Raw genomic sequence first — 20236 nt, 5'->3', positions numbered from 1 at the left:
AGTCTGGTTGATAGATTTCCTCAAATTTCTAAACTTCTGCCTGTATGCTTCTGGAACCAACTCGTAAGCTTTGAGCACAGCCTGTTTCACTATGTCATAATTAGCTAATTCATCAACTGTCAAAGCAGAATAGGCTTGCTGAGCCTTCCCCTTAATCACACTTTGTAAGAGAATAGGCCATTTTATTTTTTGATTTGTTAAGAGGAGTTGTGGTTTCTTGATTATATTTATAACAGCATAACATTCTACTTCAAGTCAAGTCTAATCACTAATATTGTCATTTCGACCATAACTGCTGGCACAGTACCTAGTAAAAATGAGACAACGTTTTTCAGGACAATGGTGTTACATGACACAGTAAAAAAACTACCTATCTGATTTTCACAATATATACTTATTTGCCGTTTATATGTCTTTCGTATTATCTGTTTGCTAAAACCTCCGCTGACTTGTATTTTTTATTGGAAAATCAATAAAAAGATTGAAAAATGAATGAAATGAGAATAGGCCAACCCTCGTTTGGCCACTTTAAACTCTGAGCAACCTTCTCAAAATGCTGAAAGTATTTATCAACCTCTGCCTCGTCAAACGCAGGTACCAATTTAACTTTCCGACTGGCCTCAAACTTATCACCAGAATACCTTTCCTGCAATCTTTCTATCCTCTCCAGCTCGAGCAGCCTCTGTCTTTCTGCTTCCACGCTCTGTTTTTCTGCCTCTCTGGCCTCAAATTGCCTCTACCTTACCGTAGCTTAAATCTTTAGATTTTCTAACTTCTACGGGAGCTCAAGCTCACGAGGTTTACTTTCAGGAAACACCTCCAACTCCTCCACTTTAAACACTCCCTCGGATACATAATGTTCAGCTATTATCCTCTGCATCTGTGCCCTCCTCATTGTCGATTTCACCTTAGCAAGTTTTAACCTTCTAGCAATACTCAACAACTCAATACTTCTGGCGTCATCTAATGCCTCAGAGGTTGGCGCTTCCACAATCCTATCAGCATCCGCTGCTGATTTTCCACACACAAATAAATCAAATGGGATTTCCCCAATGAAATCGATAATAAATCAATCAATACGCCCCAAATGAGTACATATTTCGGATGCAGGCCCCAATTTTATTACGAACCATATCACTTTAGAAACAAACAAGCGGCAATAGAGTTCACACTGGAGTCTGGTTTTTATGTAAAAACCACTATCTTTATTAGTATCTACTTATTATATAGAAACTTGAGCAAGATAAACAAAAGTTAACAGGGTAATGTGTATATGTGTGTATAAATTTAACTCCCAAACTATTGAGATTAGGGGAATCGAGGCTTGGTAATGTATGAAAGTTCAGTTCATTCATGGAATAGGTGATGAAAGAGATATTTGTAATCCAGGTTAAATGTCGAGAGAAGGCAATTATGTCGAATTCCATAGGTTCCACGGTGGTAAAACGAGAGAACAGTCGCTGTAGATTTTAACCGTCGTTCCAAATCCACATACAAATGATTACCGAAAGTGACTTGTCACAAGGCGTATTGTCTTCAAGTGTATTACCACACCACACCCAGACAAGGGGTAACGCATCAGTGGTCTTCACAGGATACCCCAAATCAGATCCACTCTCATGGATCAAACGAGATGACCACCACACATTCGATGTACTTTATGCCGAATCGATAATTAACCCACCCTTGTGGGCATAGGAAAGTCACAAATAGTGACCCTTGGCTACTAGTTCCTTTCTGTCGACTGTTCCATTTCCCCTCCTTCGTTTCTGCCTGACTCTGAGTGCCTGTGTCCTCGGTTAATACTAAACAAGCTGCGAACGACTTAAACAAGTTGCAAGTCAGACTCTCTCTCTCTCTCTTATAAAATAACAGTCCACAGCAAACGAAACCTAAGGATTCATAACAACGACCACTCCCTAGTGTGAACTGACTGTTGTGCCAGTAGTTGGGATGACTGAATGAATCCTTTCCCACATTCTTAGCAGCTGAACGGCTTCTCTCCAGTGTGAACTCGCAGATGACTCTGAAGGCTGGATGACTTAGTGAACCCCTTCCCACATTCTGAGCAGTTGAATGGCTTCTCATCAGTGTGAGCTCGATGATGAACCAGTAAGTTGGATGACTTAGTGAATCTCTTTCCACAGACGGAGCAGATGAACGGCTTCTCCCCAGTATGAACTCGCTGATGACTCAGTCGGGTGGATGAGTGAGTAAATCCCTTCCCACAGACCGAGCAGATGAACGGCTTCTCCCCAGTGTGAACTCGCTGATGACTCTGTAGGTGGGATAACCGAGTGAATCCCTTCCCACAGACTGAGCAGGTGAACGGCCTTTCCCCAGTGTGAACTCGCTGGTGAGTCTGTAGGTTGCATGACAGAGTGAATCTCTGCCCACATTCTGAGCAGGTGAACGGCTTCTCACCACTGTGAGCTCGATGATGTACCAGTAAGTTGGATGACAGAGTGAATCTCTTCCCACAGACGGAGCAGGTGAACGGCTTATCCCCAGTGTGAACTCGCTGATGACTCTGTAGGTGGGATGACTGAGTGAATCTCTTCCCACATTCTGAGCAGGTGAACGGCCTCTCCCCAGTGTGAACTCGCTGATGACACAGTAGGTCGGATGAACGAGTGAATCTCTTCCCACATTCTGAGCAGGTGAACGGCTTCTCCCCAGTGTGAACTCGCTGATGACTCTGTAGGTTGGATGACTGAGCGAATCTCCTCCCGCAGTCCGAGCAGGTGAATGGCCTCTCCCCAGTGTGAACTCGCTGATGACTCAGTAGGTCGGATGAATGAGTGAATCTCTTCCCACATTCTGAGCAGGAGAACGGCTTATCCCCAGTGTGAACTCGTTGATGACTCTGTAGGTGGGATGACTGAGTGAATCCCTTCCCACATTCGGAACAGGTGAATGGCCTCTCCTCAGTGTGAACTCGCTGATGACTCAGTAGGTAGGATGAACGAGTGAATCGCTTCCCACATTCTGAGCAGGCGAACGGCCTCTCTCCAGTGTGAACTCGCAGATGACTCTGAAGGCTAGATGACTGTGTGAATCCCTTCCCACAGTCCGAGCAGTTGAATGGCCTCTCTCCAGTGTGAACTCGCTGGTGTCTCTGTAGATGGGATGAGTGAGTGAATCCCTTCCCACATTCTGAGCAGGTGAACGGCCTTTCCCCAGTGTGAATTCGCAGATGACTCTGAAGGCTAGATGACTGTGTGAATCCCTTCCCACAGTCCGAGCAGGTGAATGGCCTCTCCCCAGTGTGAACTCGCCGGTGTCCCTGAAGATGGGATGAGTGAGTGAATCCCTTCCCACATTCTGAGCAGGTGAACGGCTTCTCCCCAGTGTGAACTAGCTGATGACTCAGTAGGTGAGATATCTGTCTGAATCCCTTTCCACATTCTGAGCAGGTGAACGGCTTCTCCCCAGTGTGAACTCGCTGATGACTCTGTAGGTTGGATGACTGAGTGAATCTTTTCCCGCAGTCCGAGCAGGTGAATGGCTTCTTCCCAGTGTGAACTCGCTGATGACTCAGTAGGGTGGATGACCGAGTGAATCCTTTCCCACAGTCTAAGCAGGTGAATGGCCGCTCGCCAGCGTGAGTTGACTGATGTCTCAGTAGGGGAGTTAATTTAGTGAATCCCTTCCCACAGTCCGAGCAGGTGAACGGCTGCTCTCCAGAATGAACTCTCTGGAGAGCCATTATGTGAGATGACCGAGTAAATCCCTCCCCACAAATTCAGCAGATGACCTGCCTCTGCCCAATGGAAACTGACTGTTGTGTCCACAGGTGGGATAACCGACTGAATCTCCTCTCTCACAAAGAACAGGTGAACGTTCTTGCCCAGCGTGAATTTGCTGATGTAACTTCAATTGAGGTGACCGAGTGAATCCATTCCCAATGTCTGAGCAGGTGAACGGCCTTTCTCCTGTGGAAAATGACCGGCTTGACAGTTGGCCAGATGACCTAGTGGATCCCTCCCCACAGTCTGAGCAGGAAGGACGGACGACTCCACTTTATAAATATCTAGATAGAGACAGCAAAATTGGCGTGCCGTTTTTGAGATTCCTGAAGACAAATTCCTTCTCGTTTTTAACCTGTAAAAAGATTTACAAAATCCATCAATGGGTGTAGTACAACATTTCAGATGAGATCACTTTAGTGACCAAGGTGTGATCTGACATCACACTCTGGCTTCTCCCAAAGACTGTGTCTCATCCAATTTACTATCTCGTCTTGAATGCTGAGTGACCGAACCTTCTGGATCAACCTCCCATATGAGACTTTGCAAAGTGCCTTCCTAACGTCCATGTAGACAACATCTACTGCCTTGCCTTCATCCACTTTCCTGATAACTTCCTCGAGAGACTCTATAAGATCGGCTAGACATGACCTACCATGCACAAAGCCATGCTGTCTATTTTTAATCAGTCCACATCTATCCAAATACTTTGATCCAGTTCCTGCATATACTTTCCTATAACTTTCCCAGTACTAATGTCAGACTCACCAATGTACAATTTGATAGATTATTTTTAGAGTCTTCCTTGAACAGCAGAACAACATTGGCTGCCCTCCAATCCTCCAGTCCCTCACCTGTCACTGAGGATGATTTAAATATCTGTGCTTGGGCCGCTACAATTTCTGCACTTGTCATCCGCAGAGTCACAGGGAACAACTTGTCAGGCCCTGGGGATTGATCCACACTAATTTGCCTTAAGACAGCAAACGCCTCCACCACTGTAATCTGTACAGGGTCCATGAAGCTTTACCTCACTTCTATAGACTCTGTGTCCATCTCCTGTGTAAATACGGATGAGGAAAAACTCTCCCACATCTATTTTGTCTCCTCATATGGATTACCATTCTGATCTTCGAGAGGATTAATTTTTCCCTTGCAATCTTTTTGCTCTTAACATATCTGCAGAATCCATTAGGATTCTCCTTCACCTTGTCTGCTGGGGCAACCTCATGCCTTCTTTTATTTCTTTCATAAGAGTTCACTTGAATTTCATGTAGTTCATAAGTGCCCCATTTATTCCTCTCTGCCTGTACATGGTCTGAACGTCCTTTTTATTGATCTGGGAGAGGAAAGCCAAAGGGGTGATAGAGCTGCATGCTGGGAGGTGGGGTAGGTGGGGGTAAACTAAAGTTGCAGGGGGAATGGGAGTCTGAATAACACAAAGGAGAGTGGACAGGTTGTGCAGACAGTTATTGTTCAGTCCTCAGACAAGGTCAGGAATAAAAACGTTGAGCATGGTGCAGTGAATATGCTGAGCCCTGAATATTTCAATACAAGGAGCAGCGTAGGAAAGGTGGATGTGTTCAGGACATGGATCAACACCTGGAATAATGACACTAGGATCTGGCAACTGTAGACTGGGACAGGCTGCTTTATGGCAAAGGTGTGCTTGGTAAATGGGAGACCTTCAAAGTAAAATCTTGAAAGTACAAAGCGGGTATGTGCTTGTCAGAATAAAAGGTAAAGATAGAAACTGTAGGGAAAACATGGATTTCAAGAGATATTGAGACCCTGGTGAAGCACAAAATGAATGGAGTTGCATAACAGGGATGGGCAGGCAGTTTCGTATGGAGCATAAGAAATGCAAGAGAACACATAAGAAGTAAATCAGGATGTCTAAAAGAAGATGTCTAAAATGTGTGGGAGTCCCACACATTGATTGGGACTTCCATACTGTTAAAGGTCTAGATGGGTTAGAGTTTGTGAAATGTGTTCAGCAAAGTTTTCTAAATTAATATATAGATATACCAACTAGGGAGGATGTAATATTAGATCTCCTATTAGGAAGTGAGTTAGGGCAGGTGACGGAAGTGTGTGTAGGGGAACACTTTGTTTCCATTGTTCATAACGTCATTAGTTTCAACTTGATCATGGATAAAGATAGATCTGGTCCTCGGGATGAAGTTATAAACTGGAAAAAGAGCCAAATTTGAAGAAATGAGAAAGGATCTAAAACGCGTAGATTGGAACAAGTTATTCTCTGGCACGTATGTGATTGGTAATTGGGAGGCCTTCAAAGGAGAAATTTTGAGAGTGCAGATTTTTTTTTTTTGTTCCTGTTAGGGTTAAAGGCAAAACGAACAACTATAAGGAACCTTGGTTCTCGAGGGATATTGGAACTCTGATAAAGGAGAAGAGATATATGTATAACATTTACATGCAACAGGGAGGAAATAAGATGCTTGAGGAGTATAAAAAGAGTAAGAAAATACTTAAGAAAGAAATCAGGAGGGTTAAAAGAAGACATGAGGTTGCTTTGGCAGTCAGCGTGAAGTATAATCCTAAGAGCTTCTACAGGTATGTTAAGAACAAAGGGATAATAAGGGATAAAATTGGTCTCCTGAAGATCAGAGTCGTCGGCTATGTATGGAACCAAAAGAAATGGGAGAGATATTAAATGGGTTTTTTTTTTGCATCTGTATTTATTAAGGAAACTGGAATGGAGTCTATGGAAACAAGGCAAACAAGTCGGGAGGTCATGGAACATACAGATTGAAGAGGAGGAGGTGCTTGCTTTCTTGAGGTAAATCAGAGTAGATAAATCCCCTGGACCTGACAGGGTATTCACTCGGACTTTGAAGGAGACTGGTGTTGAATTTGTAGGGGCCCTGGCAGAAATATTTATAATGTCGATATCCACGGGTCAGGTGCCGGAGGTGCTCTTGTAGTTCCATTGTTTAAAAGTGGGTCAAAAATTAAGCCGGGAAATTATAGGCCGGTAAGTTTGACATCAGTAGTAGGTACATTATTGGAAGGAGTACTAAGAGATAGGGTCTACAAGTATTTGGATGGACAGGGACTTATTAGGAAAAGTCAGCATGGGTTTGTGCATGATAGGTCATGTTTAACCAATCTATTAGCGTTTTCTGAGGGAGTTACCAGGAAAGTGGATGAAGGGAAGGCAGTGGATGTTGTATACATGGACTTCAGTAAGGCTTTTGACAAGGTCCCACATGGGAGGTTAGTTAGGAAGATTCATTTGCTAGGTATACATGGAGAGATAGTATATTGGATTAGACATTGGCTCAATGGAAGAAGCCAGAGGGTGGTAGTGGAGGATTGATACGCTGAATTGAGGCCTGTGACTAGTGGTGTGCCACAGGGATCAGTGCTGGGTCCATTGTTCTTTTCCATCCATATCAATGATCTGGATGATAATGTGGCAAATTGGATCAACAAATATGCTGATGATACAAAGATTGGAGGTGTAGTTGACAGTGAGGAAGGTTTTCAAAGGTTGCAGACGTTTGCAGGAATGGGCTGCAAAAATGGCAGATGGAGTTTAATGCGGACAAGTGTGAGGTATTGCACTTCGGAAGGTCAAACCAAGGTAGAACATACAAGGTAAATGATAGGACACTGAGGAGTGCAGTAGAACAGAGAGATCTGGAAGTATAGATTCATAATTCCCTAAAAGTTGCGTCACAAGTAGATAGGGTTGTAAAGAGAGCTTCTGGTACATTGGCCTTTATGAATCAAAGTATTGAGTATAAGAGTTGGAATGTAATGGTGAGGTTGTATACGACATTGGTGAGACCGAATTTGGAGTATTGTGTGAAGGTTTGGTCACCTAATTACAGGAAGGATATTGATAAGGTTGAAAGAGTGCTGAGAACTTTTAGATGGATGTTGCCGGGACTTGAGAAACTGAGTTACAGAGAAAGGTTGAATAGGTTAGGACTTTATTCCCTGGAGCGTAGGAGAATGAGGGGTGATTTGATAGAGTAGTAAAAAATTATGGTGGGCATAGATAGAGTGAATGCAAGCAGGCTTTTTCCACTGAGGCTAGGGGTGAAAAAAAAACAGAGAAGTTTAAAGGGAACATGGCGGCGGTGGGGGTGCTTCTTCACACAGAGACTGCTGGGAGTGTGGAATGAGCTGCCAGATGAAGTGGTGAATGCAGGTTCACTTTTAACATTTAAGAAAAACTTGGGACAGGTATATGGATGAGAGGGGTATGGAGGGATAAGGTCCAGTTGCAGGTCAGTGGGACTAGGCAGAAAAATGATTCGGCACAGCCAAGAAAGGCCAAAAGGCCTGTTTCTGTGTTGTCGTGTTCTTTGGGTCTACGGATCTAGCCATCCAGCAGTATCTTAAAAAGACCCTATCGTTTCCACCTCCATCAGCGCCATCGACAGCCCATTCCACGCACACCATTTTCGTAAAAAAAAACTACCCCGACATCTCCTCTGTACCTACTTACAAGCTCCTTAAAACTATGCCCTCTCGTGCTAGCCATTTCAGCCTTGCGAAAAAGCCTCTAACTATCCACACGATCAATGCATCTCATTATCTTGTATTCCTCTATCAGGTCACCTCTCCTCCTCGGTCGCTCCAAGGAGAAAAGGTGGAGTTCACTCAACCTATTCTCATAAGGCCTGCACTCCAATCCAGGCAACATCCTTGTAAATCGCCTCTGCACCATTTCTATGGTTTCCACATCCTTCTTGTAGTGAGGCGACCAGAATTGAAAACAGTACTCCAAGTGGGGTCTGACTAGGGTCCTACATAGCTGCAACATTACCTCTCGGCGCTTAAACTGAATCCCATGACTGATGAAAGCTAATGCGTTGTATGTCTTCTTAACTACAGAGTCAACCTGCGTAACTTTTCTGAGTGCCTTATGGACTCGGACCCCAGGATCCTGCTGATCCTCATATAAAGAAGACCATTAATGAGGATCTGAAACCCAGAAATATCCCAGTTACAAAAGGCACTTGGCATTTCAGTATTGTTGATGTATGTACAGTATGGGATGAGGTGGAGAGCGCAGGGTGTGACGATTGGGAGGGAGAGAGAGGGAGAGAGGGAGGGAGGGAGAGGGGAACCGGGGAGTGTTGAGAGAGAGTGAGAGAGAGCGAAGAGGGGGAACACTTAGGACGAGCGGTGCATTTAGAGGGTGAGAGAGAGGGTAAGACAGTGTGGGATACGGGTGTCAGCAGGGAGATTGCTTGGGAGAGTGAGGGGGAGAGTGTGGGACACTGGGAGAGAGATAGCGAGGGAGAGGGTTAGAAATGGAGAAGGTTACAAAGAGGCAGAGGTGAGTGAGTGAGAGAGACGAGTTTGAGTGAGGTGAGAGGGTACATGAGAGAGGAGGAGATGGAGAGGGGAAGACAGAAGGCAACTGAGATTGGGATAGGGATGACAGGTGATGGGGTAGGGACAGGGATTGTGGGATGGGAGAGAGAATGGAAGAGTAAGAGAAAGATGGATAGAGGCGAGAGAGTGTGAGAGAAATTAAAAGAGGCATGAGAGAGTGAAGAAATGAAGAGAGACGAGAGAGGAGTACGATTTGTTAATAGTGTAGAGACAGTGGTGAGACTAGAAAGCGAGGAAAGGGTGATAGAGAGTGGGAGACTGGTCGAATAGGGGTGTAACAGAGTGTTAGAGAAGGGTGACAGGGAGAAAGGTGAAGAACCAAGGACTATTGTGAGGGGCGATGATGAAGCGATCAGGGAGAGGCAAGATGGTGAGGGCGAGAGGGAGAAAGAAGTAAGGGCTGGGGTAGAGGGCTGGATGATGAAGAGGGACTGGGAGGAGGGAGTGGTGAGGGAGAGGTGGTAAGTAGCCAGGGGTGAGAGAGAAAGGCGAGTAGATGGTATGTCTGATTAGAATTGTTAGACTAAATATTTATTCAGTCCCTAGTTGCAGGGTCGTTAATCACGTATGTTCGCAAGTCACCAAACAAATCCACCATGCGATTACATTTCCAAGCCGGGAGTTTGACCGTGTACGGTTCGGGTCTCCATTTCGGACAGCGGGGAGTTTTATCTAGTACAGTTCCGGTCTCCATTTCCAACAGCGGGGAGTTTGACTGCGTACGGTTCCAGTCTCCATTTCCAACAGCGGGGAGTTTGACCGCGTACGGTTCCGGTCTCCATTTCCGACAGCGGGGAGTTTGACCACGTATGTTTCTGGTCTCCATTTCCGACAGCGGGGAGTTTGACCACGTATGGTTCCCGTCTCCATTTCCGACAGCGGGGAGTTTGACCGAGTACGGTTCCGGTCTCCATTTCGGACAGCGGGGAGTCTGACCACGTACGGTTCTGATTACCATTTCGGACAGCGGGGAGTATGACCGCGTATGGTTCCGGTCTACATTTCCAACAGCGGGGAGTTTGACTGCGTACGGTTCCAGTCTCCATTTCCAACAGCGGGGAGTTTGACCGCGTACGGTTCCGGTCTCCATTTCCGACATCGGGGAGTGTGACCACGTACGGTTCCCGTCTCCATTTCCGACAGCGGGGAGTTTGACCACGTACGGTTCCAGTCTCCATTTCCAACAGCGGGGAGTTTGACCGCGTACGGTTCCGGTCTCCATTTCCGACAGCGGGGAGTTTGACCACGTATGTTTCTGGTCTCCATTTCCGACAGCGGGGAGTTTGACCACGTATGGTTCCCGTCTCCATTTCCGACAGCGGGGAGTTTGACCGAGTACGGTTCCGGTCTCCATTTCGGACAGCGGGGAGTCTGACCACGTACGGTTCTGATTACCATTTCGGACAGCGGGGAGTATGACCGCGTATGGTTCCGGTCTACATTTCCAACAGCGGGGAGTTTGACTGCGTACGGTTCCAGTCTCCATTTCCAACAGCGGGGAGTTTGACCGCGTACGGTTCCGGTCTCCATTTCCGACAGCGGGGAGTGTGACCACGTATGGTTCCCGTCTCCATTTCCGACAGCGGGGAGTTTGACCACGTACGGTTCCGGTCTCCATTTTGGGCAGCGGATCGTTTGACCGCGTACGGTTCGGGTCTCCATTTACGACAGCGGGGAGTTTGACCGCGTACGGTTCCGGTCTCCATTTCCGACAGCGGGGAGTTTGACCACGTATGTTTCTGGTCTCCATTTCCGACAGCGGGGAGTTTGACCACGTATGGTTCCCGTCTCCATTTCCGACAGCGGGGAGTTTGACCGAGTACGGTTCCGGTCTCCATTTCGGACATCGGGGAGTCTGACCACGTACGGTTCTGATTACCATTTCGGACAGCGGGGAGTATGACCGCGTATGGTTCCGGTCTACATTTCCAACAGCGGGGAGTTTGACTGCGTACGGTTCCAGTCTCCATTTCCAACAGCGGGGAGTTTGACCGCGTACGGTTCCGGTCTCCATTTCCGACAGCGGGGAGTGTGACCACGTATGGTTCCCGTCTCCATTTCCGACAGCGGGGAGTTTGACCACGTACGGTTCCGGTCTCCATTTTGGGCAGCGGATCGTTTGACCGCGTACGGTTCGGGTCTCCATTTACGACAGCGGGGAGATTGACCGCGTACGGTTCGGGTCTCCATTTACGACAGCGGGGAGTTTGACCGCGTACGGTTCCGGTCTCCATTTCGGGCAGCGGGGAGTTTAACCGCGTATGGTTCCGGTCTCCATTTTGGACAGCGGAGAGTTTGACCGCGTATGGTTCGGGTCTCCATTTACGACAGCGGGGAGTTTGACCGCGTACGGTTCCGGTCTCCATTTCCGACAGCGGAAAGTTTGACCGCATACGGTTCGGGTCCCCTTCTCGGACAGCGGGGAGTTTTAAAGCGTACGGTTCCGGTCTCCATTTCCGACAGCGGAAAGTTTGACCGCATACGGTTCGGGTCCCCTTCTCGGACAGCGGGGAGTTTGACCGCGTATGTTTCCGGTCTCCATTTCGGACAGCGGGGCATTTGACCACGTATGGTTCTGTTCTCCATTTCCGACAGCCGGGAGTTTTACCGCGTACAGTTCGGGTCTCCATTTCCGACAGCGGGGAGTTTGACCACGTACGGTTCCGGTCTCCATTTCAGACAGCGGGGAGTTGACCACTTACAGTTCCGGTCTCCATTTCGGACAGCGGGGAGTTTGACCATGTACTGTTTGGGTCTCCATTTCGGACAGAGGGGAGTTTGACCACATACGGTTCAGGTCTCCATTTCCAACAGCGGGGAGTTTGACCGCGTACGGTTCTGGTCTCCATTTTCGACAGCGGGGTGTTTGACCACTTACGGTTCCGGTGTCCATTTTGGACAGCGGGGAGTAGTTTGACCCCATACGGTTCCGGTCTCCATTTCTGACAGCGGGGAGTTTGACCGTATGAGGGGAGCTACTGCAAGTCGCAGCACGATATCAACCGCAGCTAATGCTGGGGTGTTTCCTGTTCAGATGATGTGAGGAAGGGGCTGATCTCTGGTTTGTGTAAATAGATGGCCGGTGGCAGTGGGAAAGGGTCGGGACCTTGCCGGACAGCTGGAGGCTCCGCGCTCTCCAGTCTTGCATCCCTGGATTTAGTTTTGCATTAAGTCAGGATTGCGGGATCAGTTTGCTCTGGTTCTCCAAACTAGGAGGGTTGATGTGGGTGAAGGGGGACTGTCTATGTGTCGGTGTGGGGTGAATGGTCAGAAGGGTGTGGGGCCACTGGTGGGATGGAGGGTGGTTGGGGTACTGTGGGTGATCGGAAGTAACATGACCTGGGTGGATGGGCAAGGGGTAAATTACATTGTCAACGAGGGCGGATCTGGTCCAATGAACCAGACAGCTCAGCTCGCGTGTCCTTTCAGGAGGCCACAATTCTCTTATCATCTTAATCACTGACTAATCTTCCTGTTAATATTGAGTTTGTTACAGAGCCCCAGGGTCTGCAAACAGATGGAAGCAGAGGGTAAGAGGCTGTTTCTTGAGCTCGAGTCCTGAGCTTAGTGACATTTCCTGGGGCTATGCCCATTGCTACTCGTCATCTATGTCATTAACTTAGCTGAGAAAGTGCAGGCTATGGGTAGAGAGTTTGCAGCAAGTTCAAACAATTACTCTTTTTGAAAGACAGTCAGTATAAACATTCCCCTCTCTTTCCCTCTCCCCACTCAGAACTGACCAAAAGTTACTTCAGGAGATGCAAGATCTGGAACTGAGTAAACACTGTGAGGGAGAGGGACTGGTTTTAAATGGCTGTGCTGCTCGAAGCATATTACCAGACCTGGAGTGATTGGAACTGGGTCTGACAGAGGCATAACCGTTACTTCTGGGCACATTCAGTCTCACTCTAACTATTTCCTACTTTCCTTTGTACAGGTATGAAATGTCTGATGTGTTTGAGTAAATGAGACTCACCAAACTTTCTCCCGACTGAATCCTGGAATCTCCGATTCAGATGAGTCCTCTCCAGTTGATGCTCTTAATCCTCGGGCTGGTTCACTTGTTGCTGTTCCCGCATCTTCATCTGTGGTTTGCTTCCAGTTGGGGTTTTTCTTCCAATAAACCTCTCACCTCAGGTCTGACTTTAACATGAAATATAATGAAGCTCATTAGCAATAAAAAGGAGAACCAAACATTTCTACTAAATGTTACTAAGAACAAAACTGACTGATATTTAAACTTTTAAGGCAGATATAATGATCTCAGTGAACAACCTTCTATTGACCTTCACACGTCACAAAATGATATGGGATAAGAAGGTGCCATCATTCAGTCATGTTAAGACATAAGACACAGGAACAGAATTATTTGATTCGATCCATCTGGTCTCCCCACCACTGAAACATGGCTGAGATTAATTTTAACACCATATTCCTGCCTTCCTTCTGTAACCCTGAACTGACTTAGCAATCATGGATATATTAATCTATGTCATAAATACACTCTATGACGGCCTCAACCTACCTCTGCGGCAACAAATTCTACAGATCAGACATCTTGGCGACATTCTTTTTCTTATCTCAGTTTTAAAGGGAAGCATTTTTATTCTGAGATTGTGCTGTAAGATTACAGACACTCCGTCTAATGGAAACATCCTCTCTATGTCCACTGTATCCAGGCTTTTCAGCATTCGGTAGGTTTACTTAACCACACTTCCCCCCGCCCCCCACCACCACCATCGACCCTCTGAACTCCATTGAGCACAGGTCCGGAAACATCAAATGCTCCTCATACATAAAGCTGATCATCCCTGAGATTATTCTTGTAAATCTTCTTAGCAATAACTGCACTGAACACATTTCCTGGAATAACAGACAAATTGGTACCAAGATAATTGACAGGGAAAAGTTGTGCTTTCTTTACTGTTCTCCTATCACAGAACGAGTCATTTCCATTTCCAGGTTAAATCAGGTCCATTTCGGAAAATATAAACCAGTCTAGGGTGAATGTAATAAAAAGAAGCTGGAATTACCAGAAACTCTCAGCAGGTAAGGAACAACTGGGGGGAGAGGAACAAACTTTACAATTCAGATTAATAACGTTTCATCAGAATGACTTCAAACGTTTACAGTTTTTAGTGCAGACCTCCAGCAACGTGAAATTCTGCCTGATTTCCACCGGGTGACAGGCAGATGACAGTGAAGGGGGGGGGGATTTCCAAACACAGTTTTAACACCAAAACTCACGAGTCTATTTCTACTGTTGCAAATACGGATCAGCACATTCACTCATAGCCTCTCCCTGTGAGGATGGACTGGTAACCCATCTTCTCCTCGGCAGCAGTCTTAGCTTCCAAAGGAGCTCCAGAAAAAAAAATCTGATTCCAGACCACGAATATTCTCTCAACACCTCATAAGCCCGAGCAGCTCGTTCCACGGGTCCTTTTTACCTGGATCAAAAACTGTAATATCTAGTTCCCAGCCTCACAGGGTCAAACAGCTGAACCTGTCATTTAACAACCCTGAGAGTCTCACACATCGTCCCCCCTCCCATCTGACAATCCCGGATTTCCACACAACCAATGTACAGCTGCTCGAAATTACTGCTTTATTGCAGAAGGACGACTATCCAGCCCCATCTGTAGAAGCAAAATCCAATGTCAAAGCTAAATCATCAACAGTTCCATATGCCTGGAATACCGATCACAGGATTATAGCCCAAGCATCAACTCTCCCAGTACTCTTTGCTGCCAGTAAAATGCCGCAGTGTGTCAGCCAGTCACCTCCACACCAATGCACAACAGAACTGGGACCTGATGACTCTCCGGCATTCCAGCTAACAATAACCGACTCTGGAAATGACTCACTGAGGCCAAAGGTACAAAAGAACACTTCACAATGAAGACAACGGTTGGAGGAAAGATTGCTGATGTATTACATTGAGGTGTGGGATACAGGTTGGACAGAGGTTGACCCAGATAGTTGATGTAGGGCGGGGTGTAGGTTAGGAGACTGGACAGAGGTTGAACAACATGGGCAGGGATGAGCAGATGGAACCAGGTGGGTGAAGGAATCAAGGACAATCACTGATGGTCCTCCAGCAATACACAGATACTGAATTAATAGTATATACTGCTGCATAAAAGATTCTAAAATGACAAAGTTAGAGCAAACAATAAGAACTTTGCCAGATATACTTTGACGCTCACCATATCAACACACCATAGAAAATTCCCCATCCAGATACTTCACACTTTGCATGGTAACTCCTCTGCCCGTGACTGTGAGGAACTGCAGAGACTTTTTGAGACAGTTCAGCACATCACAGAAATCATTCTGCCCCCTAGACTTCCGAGTCCCTCGGTAAAGCAGGCATTTAAATCAAAGATGCCCACAACCTGGGACGTTCACCTTTCTCACCCACCCCATTCCGGGAGAAGACACAACAGCCATAAAGCTCCAGGACAAATGCGAGGAGCCTCAGGAAGCGAGGAGAGTTCGGGGAAGTTAACGGCATTCAGGGGCCAGCATCAGATTTCCCGAACACAACACGGAGAAAGCATCACCACCCATCCGGGAACTTGCAACACACCACGTGATCTTGCGTCACAAAGCGGAGGGCGGAGCAGATCTGCGGCACACAGCCTCACATGACCTGTTGGCGGGAGTACCATTTCGATTCTGCGGAAACAGACGGCCTGGGCTCCTGGTTTGGATCATTCAATGCAGATTAAGTGAAGTAGACACAATTTTGACCAGGACATATCACTGGGTACTAAATGAGTAATTGGCCCACAGTTCGGGGCTCACGACCAACATCAGATCTCCCCGCTCGGGATCGGTCTCAATACTCACCGATGGGAAAGTGATATCTTCGGCCCGCAGAGAGTGATCCCGATCCCGGCTCCTCCCAATGGCCACACACTTTAATTCCATGTCCCATTCCCATTCTGATATGTCTATCCATGGCCTCCTCTACTGTAAAGATGAATCCACACTCAGGTTGGAGGAACAACACCTTATATAACGGCTGGGTAGCCTCCAAACTGATGGCATGAACATTGATCTCTCTAACTTCTGTTAATGCCCCTCCTCCCCTTCTTACCACATCACTGACATACTTAGTTGTGTGTTCATTTTTTCTCTCTCTGCCCATCACCCTGTCTGTTCCCCATCTCCTTCTGGTGCTCCCCCTCCCCCTTTCTTTCTCCTGAGCCCTCCCGTCCCATGATCCTTTCCCTTCTCCTGCTCTGTATCACTTTCGTCAATCACCTTTCCAGCCCTTGGCTTCATCCCATCCCCTCCGGCCTTCTATCATTTCGCATCCCCCCCCCCCCTCACTACTTTCAAATATCTTAGTATCTCTCCTTTCAATTAGTCCTGAAGAAGGGTCTAGGCCCGAATCGTCGACAGTGCTTCTCCTTATAGATGTTGCCTGGCCTGTTGTGTTCTACCAGCATTTTGTGTGTAATTTCCAACATCTGCAGATTACCTCGTGTTTGCTCTTGGAAATGTTGAATTTGGTTCCTCGGTCTAATAGTTGACTCACTTTGGGGACAACTGGGCTCCAAGCACCGGTCCCTACAACACCCACTGGGACATCCCTCAGTGAACAAATCTGTAATTGTCCCTCACACGTAATAAAACCTGATATGGTAAGAGTCATCGTCCAGTCATGGAAAGACACAAGACAGAGGAACAGAATTAGGAAATTCGGTCCATCGAGTCTGCTCCACCACTCAACCATGGCTGATAAATATTTCAACACCATATTCCCTCCTTTTCCATTTTGTAACGTTTAAGCTAAGATTGTAATGGCTGCCTTTACACTTCCTTGTGCTGCATTCAACAAATTCTCTGGATTTTCTGGTAACAAAAAAAAGCGATTTCAGAAATAACTCAGTAAGGCAAAATACATCACAATGAAGACAACGGCAGGAGAAAGATTGTTGATGAAAAATCATTGGTGAAATACAGACTGGACAGAGGTTGAACAGGATGGTTGATATATATCATTGAGGTGGTGGGATACAGGCTGGACAGAGGTTGAACAAGATCGTTCATATATACCATTGAGGTGCAGGGAATCAGACTGTATAGAGATTGAACAAGATGGTTGATATATATCATTGAGGTGGAGGGATACAGACTGGACAAAGGTTGAACAAGATGGTTGATGTATATCATTGTGTTAGTAGGATGCAGTCTGTACAGAGGTTGAACAAGATGTTTGATATATACCATTGAGGTGATGGGATGCAGACTGGACAGAGGTTGAACAAGATGGTTGATATTTCACATTGAGATGGTGAGATAAAGGCTGGACAGAGGTTGACCAAGATGGTTGATATATATCATTGAGGTGGTGGAATACAGGCCGGACAGAGGTTGTACAAGATGGTTGATATATATCATTGAGGTGGTGGCTTACAGGCCGGACGGAGGTTGAACAAGATGGGCAGGGGATGAGCAAATGGACCCAGATGGGACAATGGGATCAAGGGCGATCTCTGATGTTCCTCCCGCAATACACAGACCCTGAAATAATAGTACGCACGAGTAGATAACAGATTCCAATATAACAAAGCCAGAACAAACAAGAAGAAATTCGGTATATGCCCTTTTCTACTCTACACACTTTATCAATGCACCGCAGAAAGTATCCCATCCCGATTCTTCATATATTCGTATGGCCACTGCTCTTCCTTTAACTGAATGAAATAGCGCAGAACTGTGGACACAGCTGAGCACATCATAGAAACCAACCTCCCATCCATGGACTCTGTCTACACTTCTCACTACCACAGTAAAGCAAACAACATAATGAAAGATCCCTATAACCCTGAACATTCTCATTTCTAATGCCCCATACGGGCGAAGATAAAATAAAACAGAAACATGCCACCGGGCTCAAGGACGGTGTCCATTCTGCTGTTAGAAGCGAACAGCGTGACGAGTGGACTCCTGACCTCACAGTCTAAATCGATGTGACCTTGCACCACATATCTACCTGCGCTGCACTTTCTCTGTAACCAGAATGATTTGTTTTACCTCAATGTACTGCTGCAATGTATTGATCTGTGTGGAGAATACCGGAGACTCGATTTTCACTCAACCTCTGTACATGGAAAACAAAATAAAGATTCCCCATTTCATCGTGTGGAATTATTAAACAGCCTGGGTTGCTCCTTTGGAAATTCCGGAGTGTGCACAATTCAGAGAAACTCGGGTAAATGAAAAAAATAGTTAATTCTCGCATTAATAGGGCCAGATGACGGGAAAAGCTGTCAGTATTTTGACAAGTCGTAGTCATGGAAAGAAGATGGAAATAAACTTCCCAGCACCACGGGAGGACGTGAGAGATCTGGATCTCACTGTCCTGTCTGAACGGGGGAAAGATGAATTCCTCATACACGTGGAGCAGTGTCCCGAGGGTGCGATTACTCTGTTTAACGCTCGAGTCTGCAAGAACACAACGGGCCGAACGGCCGCTTCCAGTGTGCTGGAAATATGTAAAACAATTATCGACCCCAGGCGTCGATCCAGGTGAAGTTTGGATCCGATACCGGGCCGGGTGATGGAGGTAAAGTTCCCCAGGTACATCTTAATGGATGGGTTCAGTCTCGGCATCACCACCTCATCCCGCTCCTGGGACCAGAACACCAGGGGCTGAGCGGCGGATCACCTCAGGCGGTTCGGTGTAAAGGTCCCATAACCCGGACCGAGCACGACAGGTTGTGTCCAGGAAGCGGGACGAGGCCGCCAGTTCAGGGAAGTTAACGGGACTCTCTGCCCAGCATCAGTTTCCCCTCCCCCGGGATCGGCTTCAGTACTCACCGATGTGAAATTGTCGGTCGCGTTCACCCCTAGTGACCGGCCTCAATACTCACCGATGAGAACGTGATCAATTTGCCCCGGAGACAGCGATCGGACCATCCGCTCCCAGCAGACGATCCGCTTCAACAGAGAACGGAAAGAAAACCCCGCCCATCCGGAGACTGTGAGAGCGGGGGCGGGGCCTCGGAAGCGAAAACCTCAGATGCTGCAGATCTGCGTTTGAAATGGGAGTGAGAATCTGGATCACGTGACGGGTGGAGGGTCTCCCACCTGAACCGGTGATTCAGCTCCTCGCCCCTCACACGCTGTCCGACCTACCTGCCGCATTTTACACCAGCTACATTTTTGATTTTTCCTGCTGTATCTTCCCGTCCCCATCTCTCCACCTCCCGGTTCTCAGAGTTACGGGTTCGATTCATATCCCGTATGAAGAAGGCAGGGGCCCTATAAAGAAGGTGGGGGAAGGGTGGGAAGGAGATGGCTGGTAGGTGCCAGTTGAAAAAATAGTAAAGGGAAAGATCAAGGGGTGGGGATGGGGAAGCAGAGAGGTGATAGGCAGGAAAGGTAAAGAAGGTAAAACACTATGTGTAGTAGAAGAAGGCAGAACGATGAGAGAGGTGATAGGCAGCTGGAGGAGGAGGCAGAGTGAAACTGGGATGGAGCCACATGCAGAAATTTTTTTCCCTATTCCCAGTTCCTCGGTCTCCGCTGCATCTGCTCCCAGGACAAGACTTTCCATTCCAGGACATCTCTAATTTCCTCTTTATTTAAGAATCGTGGTTTCCCTTCTGCCGTCATCAATGATGCTCTCTTCTTTGTGGTGGCGTGTTGGGGAGGAAGCATTAAGAAGAAGGACGCCTCACGTCTTAATAAGCTGATAAGGAAGGCGGGCTCTGTCGTGGGCAAAGTACTGGAGAGTTTATCATCGGTAGCTGAGCGAAGGGCGCTGAGTAGGCTACGGTCAATTATGGAAAACCCTGAACATCCTCTACATAGCACCATCCAGAGACAGAGAAGCAGTTTCAGCGACAGGTTACTGTCGATGCAATGCTCCTCAGACAGGATGAAGAGGTCAATACTCCCCAATGCCATTAGGCTTTACAATTCAACTGCCAGGACTTAAGAACTTTTTTTAAAGCTATTATTAATGCTTTTTGAGTTAGTGATTTAGATGCATATCATATTATTACTGAGTTAAGTATTGTATGTAATGAGTTTTTGCTACAACAAGTGTATGGGACATTGGAAAAAATGTTGAATTTCCCCATGGG

The 20236-nt window shown here is 46.8% G+C and overlaps 1 protein-coding gene across 1 annotated transcript; it reads right to left on the bottom strand.

The window, feature by feature from the left end:
- Positions 1-1242: 1242 nt before the first annotated feature.
- LOC140724178 (uncharacterized) lies at positions 1243-19087 on the bottom strand. Its single transcript, XM_073038661.1, has 3 exons — positions 19019-19087; positions 13105-13271; positions 1243-4104 (listed from the first exon to the last, which is right to left on the bottom strand). Exon 3 carries the CDS (start codon positions 3707-3709, stop codon positions 1982-1984), a length of 1728 nt encoding a protein of 575 aa, XP_072894762.1. The 5' UTR covers positions 3710-4104; positions 13105-13271; positions 19019-19087; the 3' UTR covers positions 1243-1981.
- Positions 19088-20236: the final 1149 nt, after the last annotated feature.

Source organism: Hemitrygon akajei, unplaced genomic scaffold (genome assembly GCF_048418815.1).
Source record: "Hemitrygon akajei unplaced genomic scaffold, sHemAka1.3 Scf000171, whole genome shotgun sequence".
NCBI classification, from domain to species: domain Eukaryota; kingdom Metazoa; phylum Chordata; class Chondrichthyes; order Myliobatiformes; family Dasyatidae; genus Hemitrygon; species Hemitrygon akajei.
Note: the sequence above shows the minus strand (reverse complement) of the source record. Positions and strands in the feature narration are given on the sequence as shown.

Excerpts from the sequence above, each read along its gene's own strand:
- LOC140724178 (XM_073038661.1), bottom strand. The coding sequence starts at position 3,709 with ATGGCTCTCCAGAGAGTTCATTCTGGAGAGCAGCCGTTCACCTGCTCG.